This window comes from Mycena indigotica (assembly GCF_014461135.1).
Source record: "Mycena indigotica strain 171206Taipei chromosome Unknown Mind.scaff0012, whole genome shotgun sequence".
NCBI lineage: Eukaryota > Fungi > Basidiomycota > Agaricomycetes > Agaricales > Mycenaceae > Mycena > Mycena indigotica.
The window spans coordinates 2,450,423-2,473,314 of record NW_023503011.1 but is presented as its reverse complement, the minus strand read 5'-3'; the positions used below and the strand labels follow the sequence as shown (position 1 = coordinate 2,473,314).

General features: G+C 48.1%; 5 protein-coding genes across 5 annotated transcripts; 3 read left to right on the top strand and 2 right to left on the bottom strand.

The window, feature by feature from the left end:
- Positions 1-12,331: 12,331 nt before the first annotated feature.
- Positions 12,332-12,892, bottom strand: MIND_01248200 (uncharacterized protein; the record flags this gene model as incomplete). The annotated part of the gene is made up of 2 exons (XM_037368968.1): positions 12,332-12,610; positions 12,668-12,892. 2 exons carry the CDS (start codon positions 12,890-12,892, stop codon positions 12,332-12,334), a joined length of 504 nt encoding a protein of 167 aa, XP_037214936.1.
- Positions 12,893-13,267: 375 nt separating this feature from the next.
- Positions 13,268-14,188, top strand: MIND_01248100 (uncharacterized protein; the record flags this gene model as incomplete). The annotated part of the gene is made up of 3 exons (XM_037368967.1): positions 13,268-13,389; positions 13,439-14,100; positions 14,154-14,188. The coding sequence occupies 3 exons, from the start codon at positions 13,268-13,270 to the stop codon at positions 14,186-14,188; spliced, it is 819 nt and encodes a 272-aa protein (XP_037214935.1).
- Positions 14,189-14,993: 805 nt separating this feature from the next.
- MIND_01248000 (uncharacterized protein) lies at positions 14,994-16,675 on the top strand (the record flags this gene model as incomplete). Its single annotated transcript, XM_037368966.1, has 2 exons — positions 14,994-15,263; positions 15,323-16,675. 2 exons carry the CDS (start codon positions 14,994-14,996, stop codon positions 16,673-16,675), a joined length of 1,623 nt encoding a protein of 540 aa, XP_037214934.1.
- A 331-nt stretch (positions 16,676-17,006) lies between these two features.
- On the bottom strand, positions 17,007-17,875 carry MIND_01247900 (uncharacterized protein; the record flags this gene model as incomplete). Its single annotated transcript, XM_037368965.1, has 4 exons — positions 17,809-17,875; positions 17,604-17,756; positions 17,387-17,544; positions 17,007-17,338 (listed from the first exon to the last, which is right to left on the bottom strand). Exons 1-4 carry the CDS (start codon positions 17,829-17,831, stop codon positions 17,007-17,009), a joined length of 666 nt encoding a protein of 221 aa, XP_037214933.1. The 5' UTR covers positions 17,832-17,875.
- A 1,937-nt stretch (positions 17,876-19,812) lies between these two features.
- Positions 19,813-22,544, top strand: MIND_01247800 (uncharacterized protein; the record flags this gene model as incomplete). The annotated part of the gene is made up of 5 exons (XM_037368964.1): positions 19,813-19,989; positions 20,047-21,164; positions 21,222-21,245; positions 21,309-22,113; positions 22,455-22,544. 5 exons carry the CDS (start codon positions 19,813-19,815, stop codon positions 22,542-22,544), a joined length of 2,214 nt encoding a protein of 737 aa, XP_037214932.1.
- Between the last annotated feature and the right edge of the window lie 348 nt (positions 22,545-22,892).

Here is a 22,892-nt window from a genome sequence, read left to right as displayed (position 1 = left end):
TACTTCTTGTTCCCCATTCGTATAGCTTCTGAATACCAGTCGTTTTACGACGGTATTTAGGTTTCTTTTTCTCTGGATTACTCGGGCAACGACTCGCTACACAAGCGCCAGATAACAGCCGCTGTGCAGTGTTATCCTGTGCTTTGTCCGTTGCACCGTCGAACTACGGGCCTGCTCATCGTCCTTCCAGTGCGATAGGGCGCCGATGTTGGTACCTTATTCTTGCAATATATTTCGTTTCCACGGTCCATTTCCCCTGGACACACACGGGACAAATGCGCTTCTAGCGCGCCATGAGGCCGTCGTTCGTTGATCAGGTGCGCCTTTCCCGCGCATCCGTAGTGAGTCGTCGGCGCACCTTGGAGTTCTCCCGCCTGTATAGTCATGGGAGGCGTCAAATCCCGCCTATCCTTCCGTGAATCCGGTGCATAGCGTTGAATAATCAATGCTTATTGGCTTTGGAAGTTTGAAAAAAAATTCCTTTTCTGGTTTGATGGATGTTGCGAAGAGATTTGTCAGATTATACTTTCCCACAGTTCGTCTTCCTTCCCTATTTAAGAAAATTAAACTGTCCTCAGTTTATTATTGTCACAAATGATTGAATCATTTGGTATGCAGCCCCAGCTGTATAAAAGGCAGGCTGTTTCTGCAGCTCTCTCATCGGCCCTTCGCCCTTCGCTTACTCATCGCTCTCCCTACTCTGATGTCTCCATTCAAGAAATCTGCCCTGTCTCTTCCTTCTCAGGAGATTTGGGACCCCGACACCCGCCCTATGCCTCCTGCTCTTCACAAGCGCTTGGTGGCTTCTGCCAAGTTCAATCTGTCTGGTCCCGTTTTCGTGGACAATGTCGCTCGCGATGCCCATTATCGGAGTGAATTGTGGAAAATGGTCTGTTGTCTGTTTCATTTTTCCTCCTGGTCTTAACTGATGGCCGCGAACAGAGCCAGCTTTTCGATTATGCTCATCATATTGCAGCAAATGCAGCCATGTCTCGCAATCTGCAGAAACTGGTGGTTCTTTCGGCGGACTTTGTCACCCATGGCTCCCCCGATCCTGTTCGCGTGGCTCTTCGACGACTCGACACAGAGGTCACTATGCGCCGTGCCGAGCTGCGCAACATCAGGTCGTTGGCCGCTACACGGCGCCGTGGGCCCGATGGGATCGCTGCGGCCTATAATCGCGCATTCCAGCATCCCAAACGTCGCGATCGCGAGCCCAATCCAGCGGGCCGTTCTCTGCATGTATGTCATGTGCTCCGTTCTGAATTTCATCATATCTAAGCACTTTTTGTTAGATTGCCAAAGGCCCCGGGCGCTCTCGCGTTGCTCGCGTGCTGAGCGAGCCCATAGTCATCAGTTCTGATGATGAGGACGCCCCCGCGGTTACTGTCTGTGCTGGCGCTTCGCCTCCTCCCCCGCCTCCTCCATCTTCTAATTCGAACTCTATTCCTGATTCGGCATCGAACTATGGTGAGGGCGTCGCAATGGACGTCGATAACGGCGCTGACAGGGTATGTTTTTATAGCTCAAATTGCATTCTTTTTGACCATATTCGTGTCTATTCTTTCGGCTATGGTTCATCGAATTTGGCTTTGGATTAATCTATTGCAGGCTTCTACCCCTCGCTCTGACTCCCTTCCCGGCTTGGAAAGCTGCGAGCCATCTTCTGATGAGTCTGCTCCTGCTGGTATGTATCCTGCTTTAAAATTTCCTGACTTATTCTGAAATTCTCTTCAGATAATGTGGTAAGCAAGACTAATCTTGCTGATATCTCAGAGCTGATCGGTCAGCTCAGCCTGCAGCCCAGTCCTCTGGTCCGTCTCTATTTCTTCACAATTTTATGGTCCTAAATTCGTCCAGCCTCTGCCACTGCTGGAGTTGGAGCCTCTCCCAACACCATTGACATCGATGCTCTTCTCTCTGACGCCGCCCGCGCTGCCCTTGCGTCGATCCGCGCGTCCAGCCCCATCACGCCCGAACGCGTCATTGCAAATGCCTTACCCCCCCCCCATTGCAGGTGTGCAGTTTTTTGAACCATTCTTGATTCTTGATATATAATTTATAATAGCGCCCCGTTCCCCCAGTCAAATTCGCCATGACATCGAGGAACAACAGGACCTCATTGCCATCTTGGACCGCCGACTCCAGGAGCAACTTATCGACCCTCTTACCGAGCGCACCCCTCGAAAGAAGCTCCATGCCCAGCGAGACCATGCTCGGGCCAGGCTCCAGGCAGCCGAAAGTGAACTCGCAGTTGCACATCGTGAGATCGCTAGAGCGCGCAAACACTCTGAAGAGACCCCCAACACCGTATGTCTTTTTATTAATAATAAATTAATTTCCGATTAATTTCCCTTTCTTTCAGGCGCCCAAAGGCTTGTGAATTCTGCACTGACCTTCACCATGTTAGAGGGTGTTGCTGCTGAATCAAAGAAATGTTCCTTCTGTACTATCATCCATGCTTGCCATTTCTTGTCCAGATTTTTACGACCTCTTTACGATTTCTCTTGTGTTTTGGGCTCATTTAAATAGTTGGTTGAAGTCTGGGAGTTAAATAGCACAATTTCTGTACTTTTTGTATTCCCTACTATAATGTCATGACTTCAACTGTATTCTGGACTTTAGTAGTCCATTTGATCAAATGGTCGATCTAGATCAGTTTTCGATTGCTTGATTGATCTGATCAATTGATTTTGATGAAGCCCGAAATATTTTTACTCTGCTATCTTGAGTTATCTAAACTATAACCCTGGCTCCAGATCTGACTCAGACTCAGTCTCAGACTTGGTTTCAGACTCAGGTTCAGACTCATAATGTTCATTACCACTAGTGGGATGAAGGCTGGTATTTGGGAATTGCAGGTCTTTGCCTTGATATTCCTCTACCTCAGTATGATCCTCATCTTCTTCAATGAACTGTTGAAGTCTTTCTTGAGACACATCAATCAATTCCTGTACTCTTTTTCCAAGTGACAATCTTTGTCTTTGAGCATATGGAATGACTCTGAACCTGGCTACTTTTCCATGGAATAGTGCACCATTGAGTTCTGATATGATATATGATCCTCCTTTACTTCTGGCAATGACCACCATTGGTCCATTCCATCTATTTTTATTACGGCTATTTAGTGAACTTTCTGCTATCATATCTCTGACCAACACAAGATCTCCTGGTTCAAACACATAGTCTTTTATGACATGTTTATACTTTTCAGCATAATTTTCAACATCTTGCTGTTTCCACTTAGCAACTTTCTTTCTCATTTCCTGCACATGGTAGGTGTGTTTTGCCAATGCTTGTGCTCTATAGCCAACTAATTCCTCAGTTGTCAGCATTTTATCTGGATATTCAACCAACCAAGTTGCTTCTTCTAAGTCTAATGGTACAACTGGATGTGCTCCACATATAGCAAAATAAGGTGAGCACCCTAGTCCCCTTCTGATTGTTATTCTATCTGCCCACAGGACTTGAGGCAGAAACCAAAACCATTTCTTCAAGTCACCTCCAGTAGCTTTGCTTATTGCCTGTCTAATATCCCAATGGCCTCTTTCAACCACACCATTTGCTTGAGAGTTATATGCAGATATACGAATTCCAACAATTCCATATTTGGATTTGAGCCACTCTATAGCTGCTATAAATGGTGTTCCGTTATCTGATATCAACCACGCTGGACATCCCCAGCGACAAATTATCTCTTCTAACAGAAATCGACCAATTGTTTCCGCATTCTGTTTACGTAATGCCCGGCCTTCAAGATATCTTGATAAAGCACATCTTGCATCTACTATATATGAGCATCCATTAGACTTCTCACTCATATGCATAACATCAGTATGGATTTTCTGGAACAGACTTGGAGTTGCAGTAATGACTGGTGGACTGCGGATTAATGCCTGTTTTCGAACTTGACATTCATGGCATGTCTTGATATACCATTTCACATCACTTTCCATATCTGGCCACCAGAATCGTAATTCGATTAACGATTTTGTGGCAAATACTCCCTTATGTCCTAGTGAGTCATGTGATGCACGCATCATATACATTCTATGTTGTTTTTCTACCACTAACTTGTGCATAGAGTTGTCTCCCCTCAGGTATATTTTTCCATTTGAACTCTTGAAAAATCTTTTACTAAATTTTATGAATCTTTTATATTTCAGATTTTCTTTTTCCCCAATGGTCATAGGTCTCTGCAATGGGTCTTCTAACCATTTTCTCACTAAGTCAATTTTATGATCTTGGGCTTTTGCTCCTTCACTCCTATGAGTTTCATCATAGAGTTCTTGTTTTGCTTGATCATTCCGCAGCTGTAAATCAGGTAACAATTTACTTTCTGCTGTTGAGTATACATATGCAGGCATTTCTAACCTTTCTGCCTTATAGATTGACTGAACATACTGAACTCTGATATTTTCCTGCTCTCTAGCCATATCACATTCAGATTTGAACTCATATATATCTGTAGCAGCTCCCTTCAGTGTTTGAACATATCCTCCCCGTTCATCAATGTCTTCTTTGAAACTTTCAAACTCCAGTGGTTGTTTAGAGAAATAATCCCAGTCAGGATGATCTTCAGGTGGTTTGTTATCCTCAAACTCATCATCATCTGGGAACCACTCTTCATCTCCAGGTTGTGGTTCTCTCCTCGAGAGTCCATCTGGAGGAAAGTTGGATCCTCTGACATGTTTCAATTTGAAGTGAAACATGAGAATCTGTTCAATCCAGCGGTTAATAGTGGCATTAGGTCCCATTCCCGGGTTGTTCAACATGCCCTTTATATAAAGTGCATCAGTTTCCACTACTAATCTTCTACAACCCAGAAGCCAGTACTGCATGGCCTCTAATGCCCTTTTTAAACCATATAGTTCCCTTTTTGGTTGAGAGAACCTTGCTTCTCTTCTGTTGAGAGTAATGGATGCAAATTTTGCATAGTACCTCTTCTTAGGATCAACTGGGTCAAGTTGGTATATCTGAATACCAATTGCCATCCAAGAAGTATCTACTGCTAACACAATATCTGAGTCCCAGCTATAATTCAAAGGTTTCAAGCATGGTGCTACAGCTATTGCTTGTTTCAATCTTTCCATTGCCTCCTTTTGCTCTGATCCCCATTCAAATGTTTCATCATTTCTGGTTAATTTCTGAATTGGCCTTGCTAGAATGCCATAATCTTTAATGAACATTCTCATGACTCCAATTGTCCCCAGAAATTTTCTGACATCTGAAACATCTCTAAGTGGGCCCCATCTCAATATGACTCCTACTCTGTCTGTGTCTGGTTTTCTTCCCTCAAATGAACACAGGTGACCAACAACATGAAACTCTTCTGCACAGATTATTGACTTTGTTCCTGATAGAGTTCCTCCACAATATTTGATTCTCTGAATAATTCTATTGATATTTTCAAAATGTTCCCAGACAAATTTTCTAATTCCAGGATTATCTGGGTGAGTTTCATATGTCCCATCTGTCAATTGATATCTTGTTCCTGGTCCTCTCACAGGAATATCATCAATATATGGAATTGTCACATGAGGAATTTCGTCTTGAAGAATAAATGTAACATCATCATGAAATATTGGAACTGAGTTGGTCCATCCTTGTGGCAACTTCACAAGTCTTAGTGCACCAAATGGTGTTTGAAATGTGGTAAAGTCCCTTGACCCCTCTGCAATGTCTCTATGGTCATAGCCTGAATATAAATCAAGACATCCTCCACATGCTCTTCCAGCAAAATGATTTGCTAGTTCTTCTGTTGCTGGTGGGATACCAGAATGTGCAATAGTCACTGCATTCAGTGGTTCCAGAGCATGAACTAGACGAATACTTTTACCATCTTTCTTAATAACTCCAAAGAACTTGCTTCTGTAGGCTGCATTTGAAGGTTCATATACTCCAGCATCAATTTTCTTTTTGATGACTTTCATGAATTCTTCTAGCTGTCCTCTTGGTATAGGAATACTCTTCTCAACCCATGTTTCATGTTCTATTACTGGAAATTCTACTGGAGGAAAGAAGTCATGTCTGAAATTTCCCCTTTCTTCATCATTCCATGCAAATCCACCTTCTTGATTACTCATAAGGTGATGGAGTACTTTATATTCCTCAGATTGCAGGAACTTATCTCCATGCAGTTTTTCTACTATTTCTTTTCTCTCCTGTGTATACCTTCCAGTGGGTTGGAATTCTGGAGGATTGGGATTTAACTTTGGCATATTCTCAAGTGGATCCCCAATGATCTGCCTTTTTATTCGGTATTTATCTGGCAGCTCAGTGTAAACTGGTCTGACTTTGAGTCCTACAGGTTTATATTTCTTTCCTGCAAACACAGATTCAGCTGAAATATTTTCTTTATCAGCATATGCATTTTGTTCTTCAGATGTGATAATGTCTATAGATTGACAACAGGCACATCTCAACTTTTCATCAAATACATGAGCTGTTTTATCCTGCTGTATATCACCTTTGACAGCACTCCAAGTAAATACTTCAAGACTTTTCCCTTTTTCTGGCTTGGAGGAATGTGATCCTGAATGGAATTCATTGAACAGTACTGTAGCAGTCTTGTCTTCTTTCAATGATTGACATTGCATGGATGCACTAATGTATGCCTCTCTAATCTCAGTTGCAGTAAACTGACTTTTTCTTGGTCTAAATATTTTTGTAATTCTGCCTCCATTTTCTGGTTCATATTCAACTTCAATTGCTAACTCTTCTCCTTCTTGATTATTCAAGAATTCATTGAAGATTAGTGAAAACCCTCATTTGACTCAGCAGTCTCTTTGTATGGTAATGGATCATTGTCATCTGTTACTGACTCAACTGTTAGGCTCTGTGACTTTGACTTCTCTGTTTTTGCATCTTTAACTCTGTCATAGGTTTGCACAGACCAAGTTCTTCCAGTATTTGGGTCAGTAAGTGTCAATGTTTGTCCATCTTCTGAGTTGTTCACTTGGCTTTTAGTCAGTGTATCAAATGGCCTTCCAAGGAGTATTTTGTATGCTGGGTCCTTAATAACATGAACCTGCAAGTATACAGTCATTTCTCCCCATTTAAATGGAACATTTCTAGCCATTCCAACTGATAGTTCCATATCTCCATTTGCACTCTCCATATATATTTGGATATTTGGATCCCATAACAGTTTCAATCTTTCTGCAATTTCTAAAGACATTGAAACTATTTGTGAACCAGAGTCAAGTAGTCCTTCTACTCTCTCTCTATTGTTTACTAATGGGAATGTCACACGTAGAGGAGCTGACTCCCTAGCAACATAAACTTGTCTTGGTTTTTCATCCTTTTTCAAGTTATCCAAATATTCCAAATATGGATCTTTGGCAATTATAGATCCAACAGGAATGCCAGAAACAATGGAACTTGTTATAAATACACCATGAACGGATGGTAATTCATCCATGTTGAGTGCGTCATATGTCAATGCAGAGTTTTCTAATTTACAGACAGGTAGTGAAATCTCTTTTACTTCCTGAATAGGCTTTTGATCCAAGGAATCAATCTTTTGCCTAACCTTGGTGAGTTTCAACCTTTCACCCTCTCTGAGTTCCTGAGAAATTCCAAGTAAATCTCCCAATTTTATGGACACTTCTGTATTATGAATTTGATCAATAAGTTCATCAGTTAGTCCATCACGTTGTATTGGTGCACGGATCTTGTATGATTTCTCACTTGATCCAAACTCCAATTGTTTGAATGGAAACTCCTCTTTTGATACTGCTGGAGTTCGGACCACAGTATTCAAGGGTTTTACTAACTTGAATGGTAACTCATGATCTGTTGTTGGAATTTCATCTACAGTCTCTGATATTCTTACACCTCTCTTCTTTGAAGTTAATGGAACATGTTCTTCAACATGCTTGGAAGACCCAGCTTCAGGTATAAATTCTGACTTCTTACTTGATTTGTCTCTCCAATTTTCTGACAAGTCGGATTTCAATCTTCTCTCCGGAGGTTTATGTGACTTGTTTGCCTCCATCCTTGAGTTTTTCAAAAATCCTGACTCACTTCAGGAGATGAATTTCTGCCAGTTCTTGTGACAGCAAATTGTTCTTGAATTTGATTCATCCCATTCATCATTATAGACATAAATGCACGAGCCATATCTTCAGGATTGTTGGACTGCATATAGGTGGGTTGAACCACCTGATTAGATACTTGACCAGGTGTTGAAACCTTGTTCATAGATTTCTCATATTGATTGAATTTGACCTGCATAGTACGTATCTCATCTCTGAGAATATCAGTTTCTGACATTTGTTCTGGATCAAATATATCCTCTTCTGTTTGAAGAAAACTACTGTTACGGCCAAGTTTTCTGGCCCAGTATTTTTCTACTCTATGACCTAGATATTCTTTTCCTAGGGGCAACATACTTCCATCACCTAAACGTTGTTTACCATTCTCTACTTTCAACCATCCCTTCTGGATATGCACACTCTTCATGGTGCAGTCTCTTGAGAAATGGTCAGTGTCACCACAGTAATAGCATGCACCATCATTTCCTGATGATCTTTGTGCAGATGATCTATTAGGTCTATTCATATTCTCAGAAGGTGAATGCATATGAGGTGGTGTATCTCTCTGAAATGACTTCATAGTTTCTTCCATCCTTTTCAGGACTTCTTCATGATTTGTTTGCATCTGTTTCTTCAGAATATCAGCTGAATCTCTTGAACTTGCAAGCTCTTGTTCAATAGCTTCAATTCTTTTGTCAGTCTGCTCAGTAACTTTAGCAAAGGCAAATGTAGATGTTGAGCGGAGGTTATGATTATACCCTGTCTGGGTATTTAACGCTCCTAAATTTATATCCATTTGTCCATTTGCAGCAAGTTTTTCTGCCAACTTAACAAGTTCTTGTAGCTTAATGGGATCCTCCTTTCTAGGGTCAACTTGCTGAGCAGTACCAGCAGCAGTACCAGTTGGAGTTGCTTGAAATTCTCCCTTGAGCAAGTTTCTAGTAGAGATAGACATGCGTAAATTCAAAGCAAAAGTTGCTTCCAGTGTGTTTAAATAACATTGGCATGCTTCTTTATTTAGCAATATTGCTGGAGCAGTCATTAATTTATCTGCCAGCTTCAGAAACTCAAGTCCAAATCTTCTCAGTTTGCCTTCCTCAGCAACTGAAATTCCTTGATTTTTGGCACAAAGTTTCTCAAGTTCTGATAATTTTCCAAGTCTGACCTCTTCCAGCTCAGGGTAGCATGATTTGACTTCTTTGACAAATGCATCATAGTCCTGGGCAGTATCTTGATAAGATGGGAGACTCTTCCAAATATCACGTTTCTTGAGCGGCAGATAGCTTGTCAATAATTCTTTCTGCTCATTTACAGGAATATTTCCTTTGATGATGATCCGGTTGATCTGATCAATATATTCTTGCAAATCATCTGGATCTTCAGTTGTGAACTTTGGGGCACTTTGGTCCCAAGGTTGTGGAACTTTAAAGGTAGCAACAGACATTCTTGCTCCTCTTAATCTTACTCTGGGTAAAGCTGTTCTTGGTGGGATTGGTGGAGGGGTGGTGGTGGTGGTGGTGGTGGTGGTGGTGTAGTAGTTGTAAAATATGGTAAGGGTACTGTTACCAAAATGTCTGGAGATTGTGATTCAGACTTAGGTTGGTTTTTCAGTGAGGGTGTAACTGGAACTGCTAGATCTGGGAAAGGAATAGACTCAAGTCCTTGAAATTTTGGAAGCTCTGGTGCAGAATAGGATCTTTGAACTTTTGGAAACTTAGGTGAACCTTGGGATGATTCACTCTTAGTATCTGCTAAGAAATCTAGATCTGGTTCTGGCTCAGTGTCTCCACCAAACAGTTCTGTGTCACGAGCTTGAGTTTGTGGTGTTTCAGGAGGCCGTCTTTCAGAAGTAGTTCTGGAAGAAAGTACAGATACAACGTCAGCCCAAGCAGAAGCTCTTTCTTCTGTCTGAACTCTGGTTTGTTCTCTGGCAGTGTCAGCAGGTGTTGAGGCTTTACTTTTACCTTTCTTCCTGTTTCTCGGACGTTTGCGGTGAGGAGTGATGGAAAGGGGTTCAACTAGGTCAGTATTCTTGGACTGCCTGGTTGTTCGAGGTGTTGATGGCTCGCCTAAATTTGGCCAAGCCGTGGTGACTATTTACTTCTGAGTGAAAACCCAGAAGTATGTGAAAACAACAAGTTTTGACAACAATGATACTGATTCGTTTGTAGATATCTGAATGAACCCCTCGCGGTGGGCTCCAGATAATACACGTAGAAAATGAGCAATCAAGGAGATCACTAGGACCTTCAACTTAACTATTCAAATCCTAATTTTGTGCGGTTTGTGTTCGGGGTTCGAGCCGCAGGAAACGGCTAACAGATTCAGATGTTCTTATTGATATCAGTAGTTTTTAAGATGTTGTGTCAACTTGTATTGGTGTTTTCACTTGTGGTGAACAGAAATAGCAGTTGATTGTTGAGGAGTTTAGATTTGAGAGGAGCAATATGGCTCTACTCTCCTAGCACTTGCACTTGCACTTTGCACTTAGAACTTGAACTTGCACTTTGCACTTAACTTGAACTTGCACTTTGCACTTTGCACTTAGCACTTGCACTTGGAATGATATCTAAACTTCAACAAACCCAGCTGATGTGACTATGGTAGTTGTCACAATCAATAGGTCTGATGGGGATTTGATCCCTTGTTCTATTCTTATGGAATTTACAGGCCTCCTTATATACTACTCTAGAAATAATTATGTAATGTGTGACACTGTGACCTGATCCGCTGATCCGCCTCTAGAATGTTCTAGTTCTGATTTCTGGAATGTTCTAATATTCTACCTGGTTCAGAGTTGCCAAATACAGACATGTTACCACTTATTCGGTTTGGTTTCTAGACCGGGTCTATGTCTAGAATTGGTCCAGAACTGTGTAGACCGTCCGGCTGGTCCATTCTGGAATAGATCTAAAGTCTAGAACAATTCTTCTGGAAGTTCTATATATATGGCATGATTATTGTGCTTCAAAATAAATTTATAGAGCCCTCCTGGCATTATTCACCAGTTGTCACATTGACAGCTCATTACCGCTTCAACATCCGTCAAGTACCGCGCTGGATGGGCGCGCTGCATTGCGTCGTCGTGAAGGTGCTGAGCTAGCGTGTGAGCCGATGATCGGCTTTCGGCTTGGTGTAACGCTGTGACGGATGCATATCACTCCACCTTGTGCTCCACGACGATGATGCGCATACGCCCGAATTTGGCTCTGACACGTCGCCCACGTCGCAGCTCCATGGCGAAGATGGACTTCAGGCTGTCGCCTCAGTCACGGTGACCTCAGGCTAGCAAAGGTCGCCACTCTGTCGGGACGAACCGTCCGGTCCGTCCCGGGACCCGGACGACCCGGACTTCTCGAGCACCTCGAAAGGCAAAACACGGTGGTCTCGTTTCCATTAACGCTACATAATTGGAAGATTCAGCTCGAATCAAGCGGGACGGCACATGAGGCTTATGTGCCGACAGTGCCGTCCCAGGTCACTGGCACGGTCCCGGCAAGGGGGGCGCAAGATGCCTATCACGGCTATGGGGCAGGGGGGGGGGGGGGTCCAGAGCCTAGAAAAAAAACTTTTGTGTTTGGTGTAGGGATGCTTCAAGAGGTACTTAGGAGGCCTTAGGAGGCCTTTCATATGTAGATCTTCCATGTTAAATGCCATTTTATACCTTTGAATGCAGTGAAACCCAGTTTTTTTGGTGAAGTGACTAAACTTGTCACAGTCTTTGATAGCATCAACATATCATCATGATGCAAGAAGCAATACAACTTTATATGAAAGTTCATTTAAAGGCATAGGAACATTATAATAGCCTAGTTACAATTTAATTTAATCACATTTTCCATTTTCAAGACCTCTATCGATCATTTTGATGCGGTTTTGATCGCATCAGTCACGTTTTCGTGGGAGATCATTACTATATAAGGCAGGAGGGGGAGGGGGGGGGGGTCCAGTGGGCGCAAAAAAAAACTTTCAGCCCTATGTATGTAATTTCCACCTTGCGCCCCCCTTGGGTCCCGGGAGCGTGTATGTTGGCCTCATTGGTGCTGGTCTCAAGGATGTATGGTAGCCATCGCTCTCTCACACGCTTGGCTTCATCATTTCATCGACCTCAGTTGCCGCGGCGTTCTGTGTATAAAAAGAACGCATAATCCCCTCTTTACACCAAGAGCTATTATAAATAGGCTGATAGCTGAGCAAAATTGGTATTGTTGCCAATAATCGGCCAAAATCACAATTGCGTTAGGTTATAGCTTTGATTTGATCTGCTCTCTGCACGCAGGAGGATCTCTTGGTTAACTGTGTTCCACAGGAGAGATATGCCGGACATACGGAATGCAGAACAGTGGCTCCGTCCACTCGCTTGTCCCGTCCTTGAACGTGATCCAGAGACAGCTTGCGTCGTCGCGGAGTACACACGTGACGATGCCGGAATACCCGTGGACGGTGAAGTTGAGCATCACTGGGTTTTCGTGCTCCAGGCTGCCCTCGAGCGTCCCGAAGTCGACGCGGCCGTCGGGGAAGTCGCCGACGAAGGCCGCATGGAGATGGGTGGCGGAGATGGAGCCGAGAAGCTAGGGCAGGCATGGGGCATGAACAGAGGTGGGGGGAGGGTGTGCGCGAGGACGCACCGTGAGCGCAGGCCCATTTTGACTGCGGAAGGGGAGCGCTTCCTTGAAGAAATGTCTCTGAACCATTATAGTCTCAGCTGTGGATGGTCCTGGCGCGGTTGGGGAATAGATCCGACGACTTGTGAGCTTTTTAAAGGGGTGTACTTCAGGCACAACCAGGTACACTACACTCGGCTGGCTGCCAGCGCAATGTCGCCGGCTCGTCAAGTCGCCGTTTTGTGCCATTCGTGCTGCCAGAGAACTTGAACAGGTCAGAGGCCGACCGGATGCGGTGAGCTAGACCCCCCGAAGTCAGCCATCCACTCTCCGCTCCATTCTGTATGCCGGGCTACTATGCCCAATGTGTCGCTTGTCTGGCCGAGGTGCCACGTCATCGAATTTGAGAGGCGAAGACACCGCTGTTTCTTATACTGGCCAGTCGGCCGGATGACACGAAGTGAGAGCTTGCCTAGAGTTGTTGCAGCACCTCCTCGCGAGCGCGCAAAAGATGGGGGAAAGAGAAGAAGACAAGCAAGCGTGAGAAGACAAGCAAGCAGGTGTGACGGGTGACGTAACTTCCTTTCGGGGTTGTTCCTGACAACCACCTGCGCTTCCGCATCCATGCCGTCCTCCTCCCCTGCTCTTCCGCCCGAACTGGAGCTGGTCATATTCCAGACAGCAGCCAAAGCCTCCTTGCACACATTGTACACCCTCCTCCTCGTCGCGCGGCGCACCCGACTTTGGTGAGTCGTGCGATCGATTTTCGATACAAGTACGCCAAATGCACGCCAGGTTGGAGCCTCTGCTCTACCAAACGCTGCGCTTCAGCCGCGAGTACAAATCGCCTAATCTGACCGCCATGGATCCATCACGGCATGCCTTTCTCGCCCACACTGTGCGCCACGTCGTCATTTCCGGCCACATCGACGCGGACATCCCACCCTTCGTAGCCCCCCTGCGTATCTGTTCGCAGATGACGCATCTTGCCTTAGGCTTCTCCACCTACCATCCCGTTGTGGGCGCGGCGCTCCTACTGCTCCGGCACCTCCGCTGTCTGGCGTTTGACCCGCGCGTCTGCCAGCTGACAGCGAGTGACGCCGCCCTGCCCGTCTTCGCCGGACTCACCCACCTCGAGCTGTTCAAGATGCTACCTGACACCGCCGAGTTCTGCGCCGCTCTCCCGCGGCTGACACACCTCGCGCTGAACACGCTGAACGAGGCGGCGATCACGCAAATGCTCGCCGCGTGTCCCCGATTGGAGCTCCTTGTGATTCTACAGGACGAGGAGAACCCGATGGGCGTTCTGCTCAGCGCCGCCCCCGCGGCACTCACACACGACCAGCGGCTGGTTATCACTGCATACGTCGACTGGGACGAAGGCGTCCTCGACAGCTGGAACTACTGGGCCGTTGCCGAAGAATTCCTTGCGCAAAAGCGAAGTGGGGCTATTCCGAGTGCGTACTTAGGATCTTTGCCCTCGCGCAGTGGCTGATCGAAGCTCAAATAGAGACTCAATTCGTCGCGGATCGAGATGAGACGTAAATTATCCCCATCGACCACGCGTCTACGCCTGTAAAACATCGTGCCACAAATCGAATCCAAACCTATTAAATAACCATAGAACTTCTCAACCCTTCACCCTCCTCCGCGTCCTGGTCCCACCAACAACCCCCGCCGTCCCCCCCTGCCAGGGCCAGCAAACTTGCGCCGTTCGCACACACTGTGACACAAGCTCTTCGTTCGCCCGTTTCAGCTCGTCGTTCATTACTTGCAGGTCTTTCGTCGCCGTCGACAAGGAAGCAAGGAAACGCGGGATCCGCGCGTGAGTGACAAGGCGCGCACGCACTATGCGTTTTTCATCTTGACCATGTTGGGAGCTGCTCTCGGCGGCCTCTCACCCTGTGCCCGTTGGCCATGGTCCGAGTCGGAGTGCGGCGGCATCTTCTCTTTGAAGAGCTTGCGGGCTGTTAACGGTATCGGGAGTGCCGGACGCGCGGTGATGCGCGGTCCCGCATGTGATTGCGGCCGGCCGGAGCTCGGGTTAGGGCTGTGCCGGAGGAGCGCTTAAGTAGCGGCGTCCGCGTGGCTGGTAGCCACGCTTTTATCTCCCTTTCTTCCCTTTGTACCCTCGGGTAGTGGTCAAGCTATTCGTCTGTTGGCACTCGATCGGGAGCGTGCGGCCTGGTTAATAAGCGCTGATTTCTGACACGGGCTATTGAGGCCGGGTGTCACGGTAGGAGTGTGCGGGCGAGTACCGGAATGAAATCAATCAATCAATCGATTATCGATTATCGGCGTGACATTTCTTGCACAGGTTGCTCCGCACCACCACCACACGCCCAGCTACATGAACCCCTGCCTCCGCATCCCCGAAATTGTGCTCCAGGTGGTGCAGCATGTCACCAGCGACACAACCCGTGCCGCGGCCACAACCACCCGTGCCGATCTCGCGCGGCTAGCGCGGACTTCGCGTCTTTTCTCACACTTTGCGTTGGAGCAGCTCTGGGCAGACGAGCGCTTCTTGAAGCAAAGGGACAGGATACTGATCAATCTGCTTCGCTGCTTTCCACCTGACCTGGTGACGCTCACCAAAACAGACAAAGGCGTGCGCGAAGTGGTGCGTTCGATACACATCAAGTTCATGGCCAGCCACTGATTCATGATAATCACCTGTAGCGTCAGCTGCGTCCCTTCATCTTATCTGACTTGGACCGCCCGGCGCGGTACTTCCAACTCATCAGGAAGTTCTACCATGAGCCCACCGACACCAAGCGGCTGGAAACGAGCATCTTGATGTTGTTTGCAACATGGTTGCCCTGGGATTGCATGTTTCCTGCACTTGAACAGCTTCGGTGGACCATCCCATTCTCATGGGACAGAGTTAACACTGGAGATACACCGGAGGTCGTACTACTTCTTCGCGTCCTGCTGTCGCCTAAACTCAGATCCCTGTCTCTGTGTGGAATTGACAAGGGCACACTCTCTATCCTCCCTCTTATAGCCGCCCGCAAATTGCCTCTTCAACACTTGACTCTCCACACAAAGAGAGATGCAGACCTCTTTCCTGTGGAGTCGCTGGCGACGTTCTTGTGCACCATAGACCCCCTTGAAAAGTTAGACATTGCACCGTCACTTCATCGCCATGTATTCCGCAATCCCGAGTCACTTGCAAATCTGGTAGAACTGCGCGTTACGGGCGGCACTGACACACCTCCCTCCGACACAGCATTCCCGGCACTGAGGCGCTGTGTCTGGTCTGAGACCAACCTAACCGACGCCCCTCGATTCCTGCGCGCCATACATACATCTGCACTGGAGCTTCTCTCATTCGAACCTGAACTCCCTGTTGCCACCACCACGCTTGTCTCACATCTCTTTTCCGCGCTCGATGCACTTGAAACAGCGCGCAGCTCACTGCGCAGCTTCGCCATCAGAAACTCCAACTATGAGCTGCTGTCGCGATGGGAGTGGGACTGCCCGTGGCAAATCGACCCGACGGCACTCTCCCACCTAGGCAACTTCCCCGGTCTAACCAACGTGACGTTGATTGCGCCAGGCGGGTTCGGCGCCCTGGATGACGCGGCCGTGACTGGGCTCCTTCAGCAGCTCCCGTGCCTCCAGCAGCTCTGCCTCACCCAGCCGAACTTGACGGCCGGGAGTCAGTTGACGCTCCGACTTTTATCTGTTGCCGCACGCCACACATGCCTGCAGCATCTGGAATTGACGATGGACGACAGTGCCGGGCCGCCGGCGGGGCCCGTCGTCCCGTCAAAGAGCGTGCTCACGACGTTGGGTGTGGGGTACACAGGTATTGCCCACACTGACCCGGCCCCGATGGCGCACTTGCTCGCCATGCTGTTTCCGGTGGTGAGGCATATCAAACACCAGTGGATGGATGACCGTGAGTATCTCGACAACGACGGCCTGCTCTTCAACATCGCTTTTGATGAGGCAGACCATTTCGCTGAGCGCTGGAATGCGGTCTTGAGCTTGGTGGAAAGGAGGCAAATTCGGATATCAGAGCAGTAATAAGAATAGAGTTGGGCAAGGAAGTATTGGGATACAGTTACATATGGTGAAAGAGCCGGATGGTAGTCCTGACAGCAGAGTGCTGACGCGTACTGTCGCGCGCCCTGTTGCTGTTGAGGCCGGGTGCGAAGCAAAGCCTGCCGGGCATCATGATGTCGGCGGGATTTGTGTTATGTCGCCGAAAAACGAGGATATAAGGGAGAGAACGAAGCCGCGTTTGTGATTGGCAAAGTATGAGAACGCAGTTTTGCCTTGAATAGACAATTGCGATCATCTATAAACGTGTCGGTGCCAAAGTCAAAGGATGAAGACCTGCCCCGGGCCGCCGCACCTATGGAGACCGTGGCTCCCTCTCCGCGCAAACGCGCCAAATATGCCCCCCGTCTTGCCGACCCACAACTGCCTCGACAAAACTCACCCACATGCCGAAGAAGCGTTCCCACAAGCTGTGGTCGCCACAGTCGCGCACAACAGGAAGAGCATCGACCTGCCCGCGCAGAGCCCCACTCCAACTCAAAGGCGCGCTGTTGCCAGGTAACAACCGTGTCTGCCGACGATATACGCGCCCTTGCGGGAGACGAGGTACAGGACGGCCATAACGAATTTGAAGGCGGGGGTATGTGTGGTGGAGGGGGGGAGGGAAACGGCTGCTGTGCAAGCGAGCTGAAGCGCGTATAAGGAGACCGACGCGAAGCATAACGAGGAACGCACCAGTTCCCTCACGGGTCCCAGTCCCACTTTGCAACCCGCCACGCTCCGTATCCGGCCAATCGGTGACCACCAACTCGGAGGCTAACCAGACGGGAGAGTTGTTCAATTTGCTGACGACTGAAGTCGCAGGAGCAGGCGCTTTGAGCGTAGCGTCTGTGCTTGGCCGAAGTGAGCGTTAGTAGGGAGTGGTGTCGGGCAAGCGTGGAGGCATACTCACCCTGCTGGAGCAAACAGACACGGTAATGGAGGCCTCCATTTGCGCCATGCCATATCCACGCACACGCCGCTTTGCCTGATTGTCAAGGGCAGGCCTCTGCCTGTCCCCTGTCCCACCAGTTCTCCCCATCGACGACCTGCGCGGCGCGGGCGCCTAGCTGTAGTCTCAGTCAGAATAGCAAGACCAGCGGCGAAACGCGACGTACCTTGTCCTCGACGCGCTCGCCATGGAGGTCCGATATCGCGTGGTGTTCGTCGGTCGAGACGAAGATCCGGCTCGGCGTCACAGGTCACAGGTCACGGTGACGTGGCACATGATCAGCGCCAACTTACGACACGACCACCACCACCACGACGAGCTCTGCCCGTGGAGCGACGACGGGGCCTAGAGGCGGTTGGGTCTCCGCGCATTCGAATCAACCACACCCCCTCAACAGGGCTTCATGTTTTGCCAGATGTCGGGTGGGGATTTCAAGTTTCGTCTGTCGCGTGAAAAGCGCACGACCACTGACGCAGCCGCAGCCGCCCTGCCCACGTCGACCAATTCCACGAGCTTATGGCTAATTTATATTCACGGGCTGACACATCCAATCGGGTTCCAAATCGCGCGCCGACTCTGGCTTGCGAGGGTTGCCGGGCCATCGCGGGCCGGCGGCATCGCCCTTTGACGACGACTGCCTGTGCCGCACGCTTCGGTCCCGAGTCGACACGGCCTGTAGAAGCGGCAACAATAGTCCAGTCAAATGACCTTTCAATGGACAAAGGATGCGCAATACGAGTAGAAGGCTCTTTGTGCTGAACTTCCTTTGTCGTCTTCACGCCAAAATTCGACCTTTGTCTATACAAGATACAAAAAGACGTGCACCACCGACGTCCGCTCTCATCCTGCTCCTCCCACTCAGTAGTCCGGCACTATCCTTAACATCCCCACCCAGCTCATTGCGATGTCCTTCTTTGCATCTACACCAAATCTCCCCTCCTTCCCATCCAGCGACACTCTCTACCGCTCTCCTTCCGCTGAGCCACTGCTCGCAGTCGCTAGCCCCCCCTCTCCACGGCGCCCCCGACCCTCCCGCCCCGGGCCTGCCTCCTTCGTGCGCTCATCCTACACCAAAGTCGCGCGAATCGTCCGCAAAATCACGCCCGCCGCCCACACTCGGCGTCTCCCCGCGCCAAAATCGAAGACCAAGTCCCTTTCGCTGTCGCGCTCGCTCTCCGCGTCGCCCAGGCGCCATACGCGTAACCACAAGCGCCTCGCAATCGTGTCGCCCCATCCCGCTGCTCGTGACCCTATCGAGCGCGGCGACGAGAATGCTGCGTGGCTCGACCTGAGCCCCTCCGGGTCAGCGTTCTTCGTGCCGCCGCCGACACCCGCCGATGGCTGCGACCATGCTCCGTCGGAGGACATTCTTTCTGCGGTCGAAAATAGCCCCACGCGCAGTGTCCAGATCCGAAAACAGCGCGCGAAAATCGTGCAGATACTCGGTCCGGAGGCGCAAGGTGCTGCGGAGGCGTCGATGTCCAAGTCATAAGGTCAACAGCTCAATTGTATACTACCTATACCGTATTTTTCGCCATTAATTGGGCAATTTGCCGGTCTCAGCCGTCGTGCGCTGCCCTCGTGACGCAGAAGACCTCAAGGACAGCTTGGTCAAAGCCCTGGGATTGCTCCGCGGGATTGACTTATTCTGTTATTCAGTTATTGTGAATCTGAGAATAACAAATCATTTCAGGTAAAATATTTCCAAATTTCAGAGCCACGACATGTACATTGGCGCTTGCTGTATACCCACGAAGTTGTTTACTGTAGTATTTTACTCAATTCACATGTCACATGTCACACCTGTCAATTTATGCGAAATTTTTTCGTATGTCACAGCAAATCTTCCAAAATCCCTTCCCCAAATGGTAATTTATCCAGTATGTGATTCAGTTCCTATTTCTAAGGTAGCTCGCAACCACGTTCGGTGAACCCCACTCTGACATGATCGTCACGCGTCCAAATCAGGAGACACCCCTACCCAATCTGGATCTCAAGACTGGCTCGAACAAATCCTCTGTAAATTGTCCAGATGTTGTCTGTACATCATAGTATACCTATTGTAATGAAAAAATAAAAAAAGCATCTAATATAACTGGGTTTTCTGCAGGTTTGATCTTACCATCACTTTTGATTGCCTGTCAGATTTCGGAATGCTTGAAACTGCACAATGGCACCAAGCAAGCAGAAGACTCAGCGTCGAGCTCAATTCAAGCTCAATTTGTCACAAGTGGCCAAGCGCACAATTGATGCTGTTCTCCGTACTCCCAGCAAGATTAGGCAGTCACTCTCCCCAAGAAAGAAAGCAAGGCATGACGAGAACACGGCAAGAGAGTCTCAAGACACAGTGCGTATGCAGCACCCACTCAGACTAGATCAAAACTTAATATGCCTTTGTGCATAGAGAAGTGTGCTTAGTGATTGGTCAAAGGCACCAGCATCAACCCACGACACAAACCACGACCCACTCCGTGCTTACACCAATGTTTTTGAACTCACAAATGCCATTCCGAACACGCCAAGTGCACCACCAATGACATTCTCATTCACTTGGATGGCTGACAGTGCACATATTGGTCGTGTCGATCCTGCTGATCCTTTTCGGACACTCTGTCTGCCCCACACCAGAAACGTTACAATGGAAGCACCCAAGGTGTTTACACACAATTGGAAGCCTCCCTCCGTTGAAGAGGTGCCAGAAGACGATGACTGCATGTCCATATCGACATTCCCTCAGTGGAACTCTCATTATGATCACCGGCAGACACTAGTCGACAGCGAAATCTCTCCCATGGCATCTCACGCTCCCACATCGTGCGATGGACTCTCTGATGCTGATCGCCCAAGTGCAGATGACTGTGATGCTCTGGACGAATTTGAGCTGGCAGAATATGAGGCGGAAATGCGGAGTGGACACACAACCCAGGTTGATTACCCAAGACCCGCCGCTCCGGCGGGGGTCTTAAATGCTGATAGTGATGGGATTTGTCGTCGACCACCCAAGCTTGAAGATGCACGCGCAGCATTGAAGAAAGTGCAGGCGGTTTTGCGAGGTGCCCCACGCGGAAACCAGCTCTTCGGGAAGGCAGGTGTAGGCTACAAAGACTGTCATCTGGATCCCTTTTCACATACGCGTTTGGTGGGAATCCGAGCGCTTCTCTGCTTGTACACCGACGAGAATTCACTGTCATTCATGTGTTGGGGGGACTCAATGCTCACGGCAGCTATCTCAATGGGAAAGGGCAAGTATTGTGCACGTATCTTAGCCATCTTGGCGCGGCAATACATCATCGATGGGGAATTGCTTGAGCTGAACCCGTATGGGAAGTGGACGGACAGCATTCTCTCAGACGAAGATCTTACAGCCGACTTGCTGAACTTCTTACAGCTCCAAGGCAAGAATATCACCGCCCAGAAATTACATGATTATCTCTGTAGTGCCGACGTCAAGGCGCGACATGGCATTGAGACTGATATCTCACTTGCAACAGCAACTCGATATCTCCAAGCACTGGGTTATCGGTACTTATGTTTCCAATTTGAATTTGACTTTTCCGATACTTACCTGCAAATTTCTAGGTTCTCACATCCAAAAACCGGTCAGTATGTTGACGGGCATGAATGACAAGATGTCGTGGACTATCGAACAAATGTGTACTTGCCAAGATACTTCGCTTTACAAGCTGGGGTCTGGGTTTACGATAATGATGGCTTGTCTGTTCTTCCGACACCACCAGGCCAACGCACAATCATATGGTATCATGATGAAAGCGTGTTCTACGCACACGACCGCCGTCGAAAGACATGGTATCATAAAGATGAGAATGCAAAGCCGTATCGAAAGGGTGAAGGACAATCTTTTATGGTGGCTGATTTCTTTTCCGCTGATTTTGGCTGGCTTCGAAATCCATGGACTGGCGAATCAGCAAGACGATGCATTCATATTGGTGTCAACAAGGACGGCTATTTCACGAACATTGAGGTACGTGAACAGGCCAAATCTGCCGTTAAACTGGTCCAAGAGCTGTGGCCGGAGTATAAGCATGTCTTCATCTATGACAATGCAACCACACACCGCAAACGACCCGAGGGTGCGTTGACAGCAATTGGTATGCCAAAGGGACCATCTGGTCAGACACAACGCAATCCACAAGCCAATTTCCTTGCCGAGATCAACTTGGTGGAGAACGGGAAAATCGTCTACGACCATGATCGCAAGCCAATGAAAACTAAGATCGAGTACCAAGGTGCCAAATTTGCCGATGGAACTCCACAGGACTTGTATCACCGTACTGGGCCAATGGCAGGGAAGTTTAAGGGCATGCAGCGTCTTCTCGAGGAACGTGGGCTGCCTGAATTGGCCAATCTCCGTGCGCAATGTGGTGACACACTCAACAAGTGCAACGACAAATCAGACACCGGTGCATACTGTTGCCGACGAGCACTCTTTAACCAGCCGGACTTTGTCAACGTAAAATCAATTCTCGAGGAAGAGTGTGAAGCTGCTGGTGTAGAGATTTTATTTCTCCCCAAGTTCCATTGCGAGCTCAATCCAATTGAGCTGGTATGGGGCTATGCAAAGAGGTTATATCGGCTAAACCCCGAGTCTTCACGAGCAGAAGATCTTGAGCGGAATGCAGTTGCTGCTCTGGATGATGTGCCCTTGCTGTCAATGCGCCGGTATGTGAATCAAGTTCGATAGATCTGCTTTCAAGTGCTGACCATTGACATCCGACTGTTTCCGACAGCTTCGTCAATCGCACACATCGTTTTGCCGATGGATACTTCCATATGAATCTGACAGGCCCTCAGATCGCTTGGGCAGCGAAGAAATACCATGGGCATCGAACTTTCCCTTCAGACATCATGGACCAGCTTGTCAACTCAGAAGTGCCCTTGTAACCAGTTGCGTTATGACAATTGCCGTGTTTTCACACAAACATGTATGATATCTCAATTTTTTATATATATTCGGAGCAGGACAATGGTCAGGTTTGTATGTGCAAAAACTCAGAGGATTTGTTCGAGCCAGTCTTGAGATCCAGATTGGGTAGGGGTGTCTCCTGATTTGGACGCGTGACGATCATGTCAGAGTGGGGTTCACCGAACGTGGTTGCGAGCTACCTTATGATGATTTGTGATTCAAGTCAAGCCCCTATACACGACGGTCTAGTTTAGCAACGTGGTCATCTAGTACAGTAATCCCCTAACCGGCCATGTGGCTTCTCCACCCCACGGATCGCAAATCCT